The sequence below is a fragment of the Apium graveolens genome, chromosome 9, assembly GCF_009905375.1.
Source record: "Apium graveolens cultivar Ventura chromosome 9, ASM990537v1, whole genome shotgun sequence".
In the NCBI taxonomy this organism is placed as follows: Eukaryota; Viridiplantae; Streptophyta; class Magnoliopsida; order Apiales; family Apiaceae; genus Apium; species Apium graveolens.
The window spans coordinates 4,981,683-4,994,403 of record NC_133655.1 but is presented as its reverse complement, the minus strand read 5'-3'; the positions used below and the strand labels follow the sequence as shown (position 1 = coordinate 4,994,403).

At 34.9% G+C, this 12,721-nt stretch overlaps 2 protein-coding genes across 2 annotated transcripts; one reads left to right on the top strand and one right to left on the bottom strand.

The window, feature by feature from the left end:
* Positions 1-5,437: 5,437 nt before the first annotated feature.
* On the top strand, positions 5,438-7,119 carry LOC141684615 (protein pleiotropic regulatory locus 1-like). Its single transcript, XM_074489669.1, has one exon. It carries the CDS (start codon positions 5,519-5,521, stop codon positions 6,848-6,850), a length of 1,332 nt encoding a protein of 443 aa, XP_074345770.1. The 5' UTR covers positions 5,438-5,518; the 3' UTR covers positions 6,851-7,119.
* A 62-nt stretch (positions 7,120-7,181) lies between these two features.
* LOC141684617 (uncharacterized) lies at positions 7,182-8,221 on the bottom strand. The gene is made up of 2 exons (XM_074489670.1): positions 7,824-8,221; positions 7,182-7,714 (listed from the first exon to the last, which is right to left on the bottom strand). Exons 1-2 carry the CDS (start codon positions 8,158-8,160, stop codon positions 7,455-7,457), a joined length of 597 nt encoding a protein of 198 aa, XP_074345771.1. The 5' UTR covers positions 8,161-8,221; the 3' UTR covers positions 7,182-7,454.
* Between the last annotated feature and the right edge of the window lie 4,500 nt (positions 8,222-12,721).

Here is a 12,721-nt window from a genome sequence, read left to right as displayed (position 1 = left end):
GTGAATTGATAACGATTACATACAGTTCATCTTCTTTTTTTGTACAATAGATCTAAACTTTCATTTCCGTAATGTTTATAGTTTTATCATGGTATCAGAGCATCAAGAATTGCACGATTCTGATCAGTTGAATCAACAAAGCTCATAACAGGTTTCTTCGTTCTATTATCGTCGTTTTTTTTTCTTTGTTCCGATCTGTATCTGTTTGTTACTTGATCTTCGAATCAGTACTCGATTAAATGACTCAAATCTGTTCTTGATTGCTCAATTTGTTGATAATAATCTCTTTGTAATCTGTTATACTTAGTTTGTTCAAGATCATTTCGATCTGTTATCATTTCGATCATTTCGATCTCTTTCTTTGTTCACTCAAAACAACAAAACAGTATCTCATTTTAACTTTGTTTTTTCATCAATTGAGTTAATTGATCAATTGCTCATTGTTTCTTCAATTCGTAATCAACATTATGGTAGAATCGGGAGGAACAAGTTCTGGTAATGCTTGGACTAGAAATAATCCACTTGTGAGTCAGGATATGTCTAGTGTATTCTATATTCATTCTTCGGATGCAAATACTACTCGGTTAGTTTCTGTAAAGTTCAATGGGACTGGTTATAGCAATTGGAAACGTTCAATTATGCTCAGTCTTTCTACTAAAAATAAGCTAGGTTTCGTTGATGGAACGGTGATTAAACCAGCTGCTTCTCATGTTGATTTCAAACTGTGGGAGAGATGTAATGATTTGGTATGTTCATGACTATTATGCAATCTGGATGATTCGATCTCTAGGAGTGTCAGATTTGGCTATGCCTCCATGACACAGATTTTCTCACTAGAACAATAGTTGGCAGAATTGGAATAAGGATCTAAAACTGTATCTGATTTCTTTGCTGAGATAAAATCAATTTGGGATGCAATGAGTGATATCAGTCCACTTCCTTGCTGCACCTGCAGAAAGTGCACTTGTAATGTTACTCAGAAAGTGTTGCAGATGGAACAGGATCGAAAATTATTGCAGTTTATGATGAAACTAAGTGACAGGTTTGCCACTGTAAGGGGTAACATTCTGATGCAGCAACCTATGCCCAGTATTTCTAATGCATTCAGAATTTTCTCTCAGGAAGAAGGACATCAGTCTTTGTCTCAAGTTACTCAATAGACTGAAGCATTGGCTTTTATGACTGATAATAAGAAAGGTTTAAAGAAATCTAATGGCAATTACAAAGGATCATAGATTGTTGGTGGTGCTACCGGTTTTAAGAAAAACATATATTTCTGCACACACTGCAATGTTGCAGGGCACAGTGTCGAAAGATGTTTCAAACTCCATGGTGATCCACTAAATTTTAAATTCCTCTGGAATTTCTAATGATAATGCTGTTAATTCTGGGATTTCTGTAGCTCAATATCATCAGCTAATGGATCTTCTTAATAAGCAAAACACCAGTGGTGCTGGTTCTTCTCAAATTTCTTCTTCTGATCATTCAGAGCATGCTCTTCTGGCTGTTAAGATGTGTATGTTGGCTGGTACTTCTAATCTTGGTTGGTTAGTTGATAGTGGGGCAACAGATCATTTTTGTTCCAATCTGAGTTTATTTCTCACATATAAACCTGTTACTGGATCAAATGAGTATATTATCATTCCTGATGACACTCATGTTCCAGTCTTACACATTGGCACTGTCAAGCTTTTTTATGGTTTAATTCTACAAGATGTGCTGCATATACCTAGTTTTCAATACAATTTGATTTCTATACCAAAACTATGCAGATATATGAATTATATTGTAACTTTTAATGGCACTGATTGTTTGATACAGGTACTTTTGCAGAAAAAGAGTCCAATTCTTCTTGGTAGGATGCAAGGTGGTTTGTACAGTACTGCTGGAATATCTGTTGATTGTCTCTCCAGAAAAGGTTTTGCTACTATCAAGGATGATCTTTCAATTTGGCACCTCAGGCTAGGACATATGCCATTCAACAAGCTCAGACTTATTCTTTCTCTGTCAACATTCAAGAATACCTCCATCAATCTTATTTGTCAAATTTATCTACAAGCTAGGCAGACTAGAAACTCTTTTCCACAGAGTAGTATTAAGACTTCTAGACCTTTTGAGCTTATTCACATTGATGTATGGGGACCATACAAGATTAAATCTCATACTGGTTGTAATCAAGCATATTATCGTTTGAATAAATTGCAACCAAGTTTAGATCATTTGAGGGTATTTGGAAGTCTATGTTTTGTGTCTACTATTGCTGATCATAGACGTAAATTTGATCCCAGGGCTAAAACTTGTGTGTTTATGGGATATTCTTCTTCACAAAAAGGATACAAGGTACTAGATTTATTATCTGGTTGTTTACTGGTTTCTCTGGATGTTACATTTCATTAAACTCATTTCCCATATCATTCACATGTTAGTCCTACCCTGTTTTCTTCAGATATTTACTTACCATCTGTTAGTTCTTCTTGTTCTACTGATGAGCTTTCTGTTATGACTTCTGATATTGACATGTCTTTAAACTTAGACTCTTCACCATCGAACTTATGTGATCTTAGTACAATGTGGTTTAGTCTGACTCAGTTTTACATTCTCAGTCTGGTCACATTAATCATATTGATCAGACAAATGCATCTGTATCAAATATTGATCAGACAAATGCATCTGCATCAGCTTCAGAACCTCGTAGATCTGCTAGGCTTCATAAAACCCCTTCTTATTTGTCTGATTACAAGTGCAATGTTGTCACTGTTTCGCCACATTGGTGTAATTTGGTGGTTTCCCTAGTTGAAAATGCACATTGTGACATTTCTGAACCAAAGTCGTATTTAGAGGCTTCTAAACATCCATTGTGGAAGGCTGCTATGGATGCTGAATTGCTAGCTTTACATTCTAATCAAACATGGGAACTTGTACCATTGCCTGCTAACAAAAAGCCTATTGGATCTAAATGGGTGTTCAAGGTAAAGTTGAAATCTGATGGTAGTTTAGACAGATGTAAAGCACGTTTAGTAGCCAAAGGGTATAATCAGAGGTATGGTGTTGATTATCAGGAGACTTTTTCTCCTGTTATCAAGATGGGGACATTTCGAATTTTATTGGCACTAGCTGCTAGCAGAAAATGGCAATTACATCAGCTTGATGTAAATAATGCTATTCTACATGGTACTTTGAAAGAGGAAGTGTACATGATGGCTCCTGAAGGTCTTGATAATCCTTGTCATCTTGTTTGTTTGCTCAAAAAATCCATTTATGGATAAAACAAACTTCCCGAGAATGGCATTCCAAATTAGTAGAAGAATTATTGTGCCAAGGTTTTGTGCGGTCTAAAAATGATTATAGTTTGTTTCTTAAACATCACAACAATCTGGTTTGCATAGCTGCAGTATATGTTGATGATGTGATCCTCACTGGAGATTATACTAATGCTATCTACAATATAAAGAAACATTTGGATTCTATGTTCGGTATAAAGGATCTGGGATTGTTGCATTATTTTTTAGGGATCGAAGTAGCCTACACTACATCTGGGATTGTTATCTCTCAGCAGAAATTTGCTAAAGAATTGCTGGCAGAAGCACATTTGAATGCTTCTCTACATGCCACTTGTACTCCATTGCCAGTCCATTTGAAGCTTTCGAATAATGATGGTATTTTAATCTCTAATCCTGATGAATACAGAATTCTTGTGGGTAAACTGAATTATCTTACTAATACACATCCAGACCTTTCCTACACAGTTCAAACATTAAGCCAGTTCATGCATGCTCCTAGGACAACTCATTTTACTGCTTTACAGCACACTTTGCGTTATCTTAGTGGTACCATTAAGCAAGGAATTCTATTACGTGCTTCTGATCAGTTAAAGCTTCAGGCATTCTCTGACACAGATTGGGCTTCTTGCATTGACACAAGACGTTCTGTTACAGGCTATGGTCTTCTGTTTGGTCAATCACCAGTTACATGGAAATCAAAGAAACAGAGAACAGTTTCTCGTTCATTTGCAGAAGCCGAATATCGAGCCATGGCTTCTGCAGCAGCTGAAGTAACTTGGGTGGTTCGTCTATTACTTGAGCTTGGGGTTACTGATCTTAAACCTGTTCAATTGAATTGTGATAATCAGTCGGCTATCCACATTGCAAAGAATCCAGTGTTTCACGAACGTACTAAACACATTGAATTAGATTGCCATTTTACAAGGGACAAAGTAATGGAAGGTCTGATTCAATTGACTTATCTTCCAACTAAGTCTCAGCTTGCTGATCTTTTTACCAAGGTGTCTCCTTCTCCACACTTCACTACCCTGCTTTCCAAGTTGGGTGTGTCAATACCACCTCCAACTTGAGGGAGGCTATTGAAAGAAGATACTACTCTGCTCACTTACATCATACTTTCATTCATCCGATGTCACAACATTCTTCCACGACAGCTGTTAGTTACAGCTGTTAGCAGCTGTTAGTTAGGAATCAGTTAGGTTTATATATATATATAGACTAATGTACGAGAGTAAGTATAAGATACTTATCATTTTTCATTCTAAATATCTCTACCAATCTATGTAACATTCTCTCTGAGAAACAATATATGAATTGATAACGATTACATACAGTTCATCTTCTTCTTTTGTACAATAGATCTAAGCTTTCATTTCCGCAATGTTTATAGTTTTATCATGTTGCATATACATTTAACCTGTGAAACAAATTTACAAGCTGGGTATTTTTGAAAATAATTCATTTATTAATTAACTTAGTGCCCGTTTGGGAAATCTTAAAATAAGTAACTTATGACTTAAAATGAATAAGGGACTTTTAAGTGATAAGTAGATAAATACTTATAAGTTAAATAAGTGTTTGGTTAAATGTCAGAATATTTTTTTACTTAACTGAGCTAAAATAAATAAATTTCAAATATAATTATCTTAATTCGTAAATTTTAAATTAGAAAGACATGTAAAAACATAAATTTTAAAACCAAAATTAATAAAAAAATCAAAAATCAAAAATAAGTTGAGAAAAAGTACGTCGTTGCTAACATTCAACTTATCAGCTTATAAGTTGTAAATTCAACTTATAAGTTGGGTCGACAAACACTCGTCGATAAGTACTTATTGGCTTATAAGCCAATAAGTTACTTAAACGGGAGTGGCCAAACAGGCCCTTAATCTTACGGAAGATAAAATATATTTGATATATACAGAACATAAATTCGAGAAGGTTTGTAGTTTTTGTTATGTTCGTGCTCCTAATCGGAATGTGACATGTCTTGTAAGTTGCAAGTTGTAACTACCAACTGGGGAGGACTTCCGAATCCAAATCCGAATACGAATCCGAATCCGAATCCGTTTAAATAGGATGGACAGAGAGCCACAACTTCTATATAAGGCACGCCATTGGCATTGATCATAATCAATGCTCCATTGTCTGCTCTTCTTTGTTATCCCTTCCTACATTTTTTTTTCTGTCAGGGTTTGCTTGTTACAAAAACTTGATTCAGCCGAATATAAGAAAATATGGAGATTGAATATCCTGTAGAAGCAGAGTCCCTGAGAAAACTTTGTTATAAATCCATGAAGAGAAGTCTCGATTTCTTCTCTCCTGCTCATGATTACTATGCAAGTGATCCTGTTAGCAAGAAAACACGTATGAGTCATAAGTTGGCCAGTTTTCGAGATGCAGCTGGTAGCGTAACCAGATTGGATAAATCGCAATTACTTCTCGATGATTCTAAGACAACTCTTGCTCTCTCTGTTCCGCGAAACCCTCTGCCCAAGAAAGAAGATTATCAACCAAAAAGCATCAGGGATGAGGCTGGACTTGCTGGCAAAAGCCGAGAAATTTTAGATTTTGATCATGCTTCGTGTAATAAATTCTCATCTGCTGCTGTCATGGAGAGTTCATCTGACAGAAGGAAGAGTCTCGTGCAACGTCCTCATTGGAAAACCTACAGGGTCTTGAGTAATCATCTTGGATGGGTGAGATCAGTTGCTTTTGATCCAAGTAATGAGTGGTTCTGCACGGGATCAGCTGATCGTACTATTAAGATATGGGACTTGGCAAGTGGAAAATTGCAGCACACACTTACGGGGCACATTGGACAAGTCCGGAGCCTTGCTGTTAGTACCAGACAAGCGTACATGTTTTCTGCAGGCGACGATAAACAAGTTAAATGCTGGGACTTGGAACAGAACAAAGTTATCAGGTCTTTTCATGGTCATCTGAGTGGTGTTTATTGTATGGCTCTTCATCCCACAATCGATGTTTTGGTCACTGGAGGCCGTGATTCTGTATGTCGTGTGTGGGATGTACGGACCAAGGTACAAATACATGCACTTTCTGGACATGATAACACGGTTTGTTCAGTTTTTACTCGGTCTACAGATCCACAAGTTGTAACGGGATCCCATGATAGCACTATAAAGTTTTGGGACCTTCGATATGGAAAAGCAATGGGAACGTTAACGCACCATAAAAAGTCTGTACGAGCAATGGTTCCTCATCCAGTTGAGGATAATTTTGCATCTGCCTCACCTGACAGCATCAAGAAATTCAATCTTCCAAGAGGGGAGTTTTTGCGTAACATGTCTTCAAGACAGAACACGATAATCAACGCAATGGCAGTCAATAGGGATGGTTTGATGGTCACTGGAGGTGATGATGGAAGTCTTAGGTTTTGGGACTGGAAGACTGGCCAAAATTTTCAACAAATAAAGAGCAAAGTTCAACCTGGTTCCCTGGATTGCGAATCTGCAATCTATGCTGCCTCATTTGACGTCACAGGTTCAAGACTGGTGACATGTGAAGCTGATAAGACAGTAAAGATTTGGAAAGAGGACGCGATGTAATCACTATTTAGACAGTGAAGATATGTAGTTTAGACGTATTTTCAGAAACCTGAATTGATGATTTTTTAGCGAATAATTACAATGTTTAAAATTTTGATTGAATGTCTTAAACTGGTCTTACAATGAACTGATCTAATACCCCAGAATAGTCTTGAACTTCTGAGCACTACTCAAGATCATTGCTACAAGTTTCAGGTATCTTCTTACTTTGCTCTTCTAGCTAGCAAAGCCTTTCAATTCACCTCTGAATCTAGATGGATAAGTAAAGATTTCTTTTTTCTAAGCCTATTTTGAAAATTCTTCTAGGGAAAATGAATATGCAACTGAAAACTAAACTTTGTGTTAATTGTAATATGGAATGGAAAAACTCGAAAATAACAAATAGAACAAGGATTACAAAAGGGTGCTATTGATGCCAGTAGCATACTAACAACATGCAAATACATCAAACATGAGTCGAAACTTCTCAAACCTTTAATTTTAGTACTGTGAACTCCCAAAAAACTTTTCTAATTGTTAGGACAAGAAACAGACAATTTATTCTAAATTAACGGATAAATCTTTTGTTGCTACTTGATCGCATTTAGATAGGTTTGTTCATTCATTATTTACTCCAACGAATAAGGGGAATGACGGAGAATTTCATGAGGCCATCTTTGCAATGGATGCCATTGTGTTCACCACATGACAGATAGTAAGGCTTCTTGTTCTTCAAAACCAACTCAAATCCATTCCCTCCACCTTGTGTCACTGAAGCCAACCTTTTTGCCCTTCGTAGGTCACAATTCATAAAACTCCGGTAATTTCTTAGTTGATACACGCTATGAGGGAACGTACCGTTGCTTGGAGGATCATACTTGAACACTGCAATCACAAAATACACATACATTAGTAAATGCACGAATAAATTTATTATGCATTTCAGAAAAAAATAGCAGGAGTTTTAGTTCAAAATTTATGTTTATAGATTTACCTAGAATGTCATTGAGATAAAAGGGGCCGTTCTTGATAGCCCAGTTAGTGTAGTTGAAGCCAAACTGCCACTTCTTGTCATCGCCAACGACGATTCTTCTCAATCTCTGAGGAACACTTGGACCTTTCCCTGGCCAACCAGCAGTGAAATTGAAGCCAGGAGGACTGCTGCAATTTTGTGGAGTGTTTGGTGAATTGCGTGGCCAACCAGAACTAAAGTTGAAGCCAGGATTCCAGTTCTGCGGCGCATTAGTGAAGTTTCGGTTAGCATCAGTGACCACAGACAATGTAGCTGCCACAAAGAGTAGCATAACTAGTTGTACATACTTGGAAGCCATGATATTCAAAAGTATAAACTTGATAATTAGAAGTGTTAAGATGGTTTGTGATGAAGAGAGTACTTGTGAATGAGCTTATATAGCAAATGTTTCAACAAATCTAGAAGAGGAGAGTGCAAATTGGCCTAATATTCATGCAGTTCCTATAGTTCTTAGTAAATGGGAATGGGTTGGTGTGACATTTGAATTTTTTGATGTAAATTTGAGTGTAACTTTTTAAAATGAAATGTATGATATTGATAGATATTGAGCGTTACTCTGAATTCTTTCATTTTATTTCTTGAAGTATCCGTGTCGAATATTCACATATTCTGACATAAATACGTGGACTTTTTTTATCATGACATAAATACTCAGACTTAAATACTTATTTAAAGCAAAAAATTTTTTTTTTTTAAATGTCATATACTTGAATACGTATTTATATCGGACACTTATGAACTTTAAACACCTATATACACAGGGCCCAGTGACAACATGTCATGTTTGACCTCATTCAAGAAAACTCATATTAATACATGATGAATACTCACTTTTATAAAAAAAATAACCAAATTTTCCAATTTTTTCTAATGTTCTGACTTCTTCGGAATGTGAAAATGGTTTTGTACCAGTATAAGAAAAGATGATTTTAAGTGGAGTAGCCCTGCTTAATTTACACAGTAATTTTCCATGATTAGTGGGGTTGTTCATAAAAATTAGTGTAAAATGTAAATAGAAGTCTTCTTATTCTGCTGCTTTGAATAAAACTCAAAAGAGATCCAAGAATAGGTCAACTACGTTTACTTAGACATTGGCTTCTTGTAATGCATTTGAACCTGAAAATACAAGTGCATCTTAATTAAATTAAACCCCAAGATTTTGCTCGAATATGTGGGTAACTTGTCAGAAGCAGGCCCTGGTTAATGGTTATGCTAAAATGCTAGAATATATACCACTATAACATTCCACCTCAATAAAAATAAAAATAGTTGGAGCCCGGACTTTATACATGTCAATAACTAATATATATTAAATTAATAGCTTTTTCGGATAATATATGCTGAGTTGTTGGGTCGAGCATGCATTCGATATTGGGCTTTGATGTTAAAACTACGTATTGATAAAAAAAATACCATAAATAGTAGATAATTTAGATTTATGTAATTCTTTTTTTTTACTAATATAACTTCTTATAACCTTACAAATGAGTAAGCCACAGTCAAACGGACAATGGAAGGACAATAGACGGACAATAAAATATAAACTTTTAATCATTTAAGTTATTTAGTGTACTCTTAATTGATGCATTGAAGATTAAGAATTTAATTTAATTTCAAAAAATCAAATTTTAGAAATAAAAAATTAGAGATAATATTGAAAAATTAGTCTTAAAATTGTATTGAAAGAAAATAATACAACTCAGCTGTCAAAACTCAAATTAAATCAACATAGCAAAATAATCCATGATGTTCGGCTGCTTTTTTACCTACTATTAACATCAAACGCAATATAAAAAATAAATTTAAAATAACAGTCATTTTCCGGATTATCAATATAATTTAAGTCCATCTTTGATCATTAAACCGATTAAAAGTTTCCTCTAATATTTAATAATTTAAGCTTCTATTAAAGTAAGAACTTCCTTGTACATTTTATAAACTTGCATAACCAGTCATTACATTAAAACAATTCATAGAAAATAAACTGAAGTAAAATACTCATGAGTAGAAATGTCATACTTATTACATTAGCAGGATAATCTAAATGAACAAAACTTTCATTATTGCTTTGACAAGATACTAAAATTTAGCAAAAATCAATGTAGAAACCTTTAGAGGGCTACTTAATGGCAGATTTATATACATTCTTTAGTAATTCCAACGAATAAGGGGCATAACATAGAATTTCATGAGGCCATCTTTGCAATGAATGCCATTGTGTTCACCACAATCTAAGTAGTAAGGTTTCCAATTCTCCAGCACCAGCTCAAATCCATTTCCTCCGCCTTGTGTCACTGAAGCCAATCTTTTTGCTTGTCGTAGGTCGCAATTCTCAAAACTTTGATAATTTTGTAGTTGATAGACGCTATGAGGAAATGTAGTATTGCTTGGTGGATCATACTTGAACACTGCAATCACAGTAAACAAGAAAATGCATTAACAAATTACTCTGCTTCTGAACGCAGTTCTGCACTTTTAGATTTTTTGTACAAGGCTTCACGTACTATTAATAACGAAATTTGTACTTGGAACTGAAAGTGTAAATTGTACTGGATCCTCGACTTTAATTAGTAATTTCTATTTTGGACTGAAAGTGCTAATTGTACGTGATACTTGACTTAGAGAGATTGGCTAAATTTTTAGCTAAGGAAAATGCACTCTTGGAGCAAATAATTTTTTAAATAATATCTGAAAAATATATTTATAGTATGTTTGACACGTTTTTAGCTAAGAGTTCATCCCCGTTAGAGATGCTCTTAGTGATGAAAGATAAGTAATATTTTCTTTCCTAGTTTACTGGAGCATAAATCTAATGTTTCCGTAAGAGTTGTTTGTTTCCTTGATCTGTAAAGTTCCAATTGCCATAAAAAATTGTGTTTAGAAATTAAGAGATCACACTCAACATACAATTTAGAGATCACACTGAAACATTGATACCAGCAGCTGAAAAAATTAAGTTAATGTTAACATTGCAATCACACTCAACTAACGATACCAGCAGATTTATGACCAGAATTCCTCTACTACACTAACCAATCAGATTGACCCAATAATGTGTTGTTTTTGAGTTGGACAGCAGATAATGCAGATTGCTAAATATTTAAGATGTTTGGAATAGATGGTAGTAGTCATTAAAATGGATTAGTTAATATTGTGAGACAGACATCTCTTCCCATTGATTTTTTTGGCTGAGCTCGACCTTCAAATTACTAAATATCGTAACTCTGGCTTTCGCAAAGCCAGAGTTACAGCGCATTGATTCTTCTGAGTCTAGTTGATAGCAAGTTTAATTGTAAATGACTAAATGAGTTATAAACTTGTTACCTGCAGAGTTACTTGTTTTTATTACTATTATTTAGGTTTTTGGTTATGCCTGAAGATTTGCAGAGATCGGAACTGCTGGGGCTCTTGTGCTTCACCTCATGATGGGATTCTTAAGATTAAGAGTTGATTCCTTTGGTTTGTTTTAACTTTAAGTATTTACATATTCCTCTTCTTTATTAAAGTTTAGATGCATGTCTTTGATGGCCCGCATATGTCTATGTGCATATGTAAAAGCTTCCTTGTAGTGGAGAAATCGTATATTCATGCTCACAAGAGACAGATGGCTTTCTATTTATACATAGCATTTCATATGTCATTTGCTTCACAAGAAAATAAAGAAAACAAACTAGGCCAGTGTTTAAATGACATATGTATTTTCTATTTTGGATGTAAAATTCAAAAAACTATTAAGAAAAAGAAGCACGCGCTTGATTACATGGAGACGAGATGTGAACATTTGGAAAGGAAGTAAGAAAGTAGATGAATTTGGGTAAATATAATTATGGTCTTATAATCATAAAATGGAACGAAGATCAATAGTTTGCAGAAAAGGTAGTGTTGCTTCCTTCAGGTTGTTTTATCTTATACCAGCCTGGCTGTAGAAATCATATATTCTTTTCGATAAATTGTGTTTCATATTTCATTGTTTACAAGAAGTTAAAGATGGAAGAGAAAAATGATATAGGTATAATGCATGTTGCTCACAAGCACTTGCTGATTCTAAATGAACGTTACATTGATCGAGAGGGTACTTATTGTTCTGTCTGCCTGAAAGAATAGATTCAGATAAATCATCATTTTATAGTTGCAGCAACAGAATGAACAGTTGTGCATGTATGGAAGCCATGTTAATTAGGTTAATCAAAAATGAAAATACTCGTTAACGAATAATTAGATGGTTTGTGATGAACTGAGGATTTATTAATGAGCTTCATGAGTGCAATTTGGCCGAATATTGAAGCGTTTTCTAATTCTTAAGCAAATGGGTTGGTGTGACATTTTAAATTTGAATTTACTTTTGGGTCTTCCATAAACACACCTTAATTGTTTATGATCATAACAGCAGCTGCTTCTTGAAACAAAGATGGTCTCTGGTAAATTGATGTTTTCTGGGGTAATTATATGGTATGATTAGTGGATAAATCAACCAAACATACTTCATCATGTCTATTGTATTGCATTTGAACCCGAAAACAAGTGCATCAAAATTCAAATTTTTGGTTGCAATCAACTAGTGCACAATGTAAGTGATTACGTTGTGATGACGATTTGTTCAGCTCCTAGTTAGGGAAGAAGGCCAAAAAGCGCCATCAAAGGGTTGGTGCAGTGATTGAACACTTGTCCCCCATACGGGTTGTCAAGAGTTCTGCTCCTAATGGGTGCGAGTGTGTAATTAATTAGCAAAAAATAAGAAGAAAAGGCCAAAAGGGAGGTATTTATTCTTTTTTTCTTCATCAACACCAATTAGATCTAGAAATATCATTGCCTGACTTTCACTCAACGAATATGTTTGTAAGTAGCTTTTCAGTCCTAGC

Excerpts from the sequence above, each read along its gene's own strand:
- LOC141684615 (XM_074489669.1), top strand. The coding sequence starts at position 5,519 with ATGGAGATTGAATATCCTGTAGAAGCAGAGTCCCTGAGAAAACTTTGT.
- LOC141684617 (XM_074489670.1), bottom strand. The coding sequence starts at position 8,160 with ATGGCTTCCAAGTATGTACAACTAGTTATGCTACTCTTTGTGGCAGCT. Across the intron at positions 7,715-7,823 it reads TTATCTCAATGACATTCTAG|TGTTCAAGTATGATCCTCCA; the intron begins GTAAATCTATAA and ends TTGTGATTGCAG.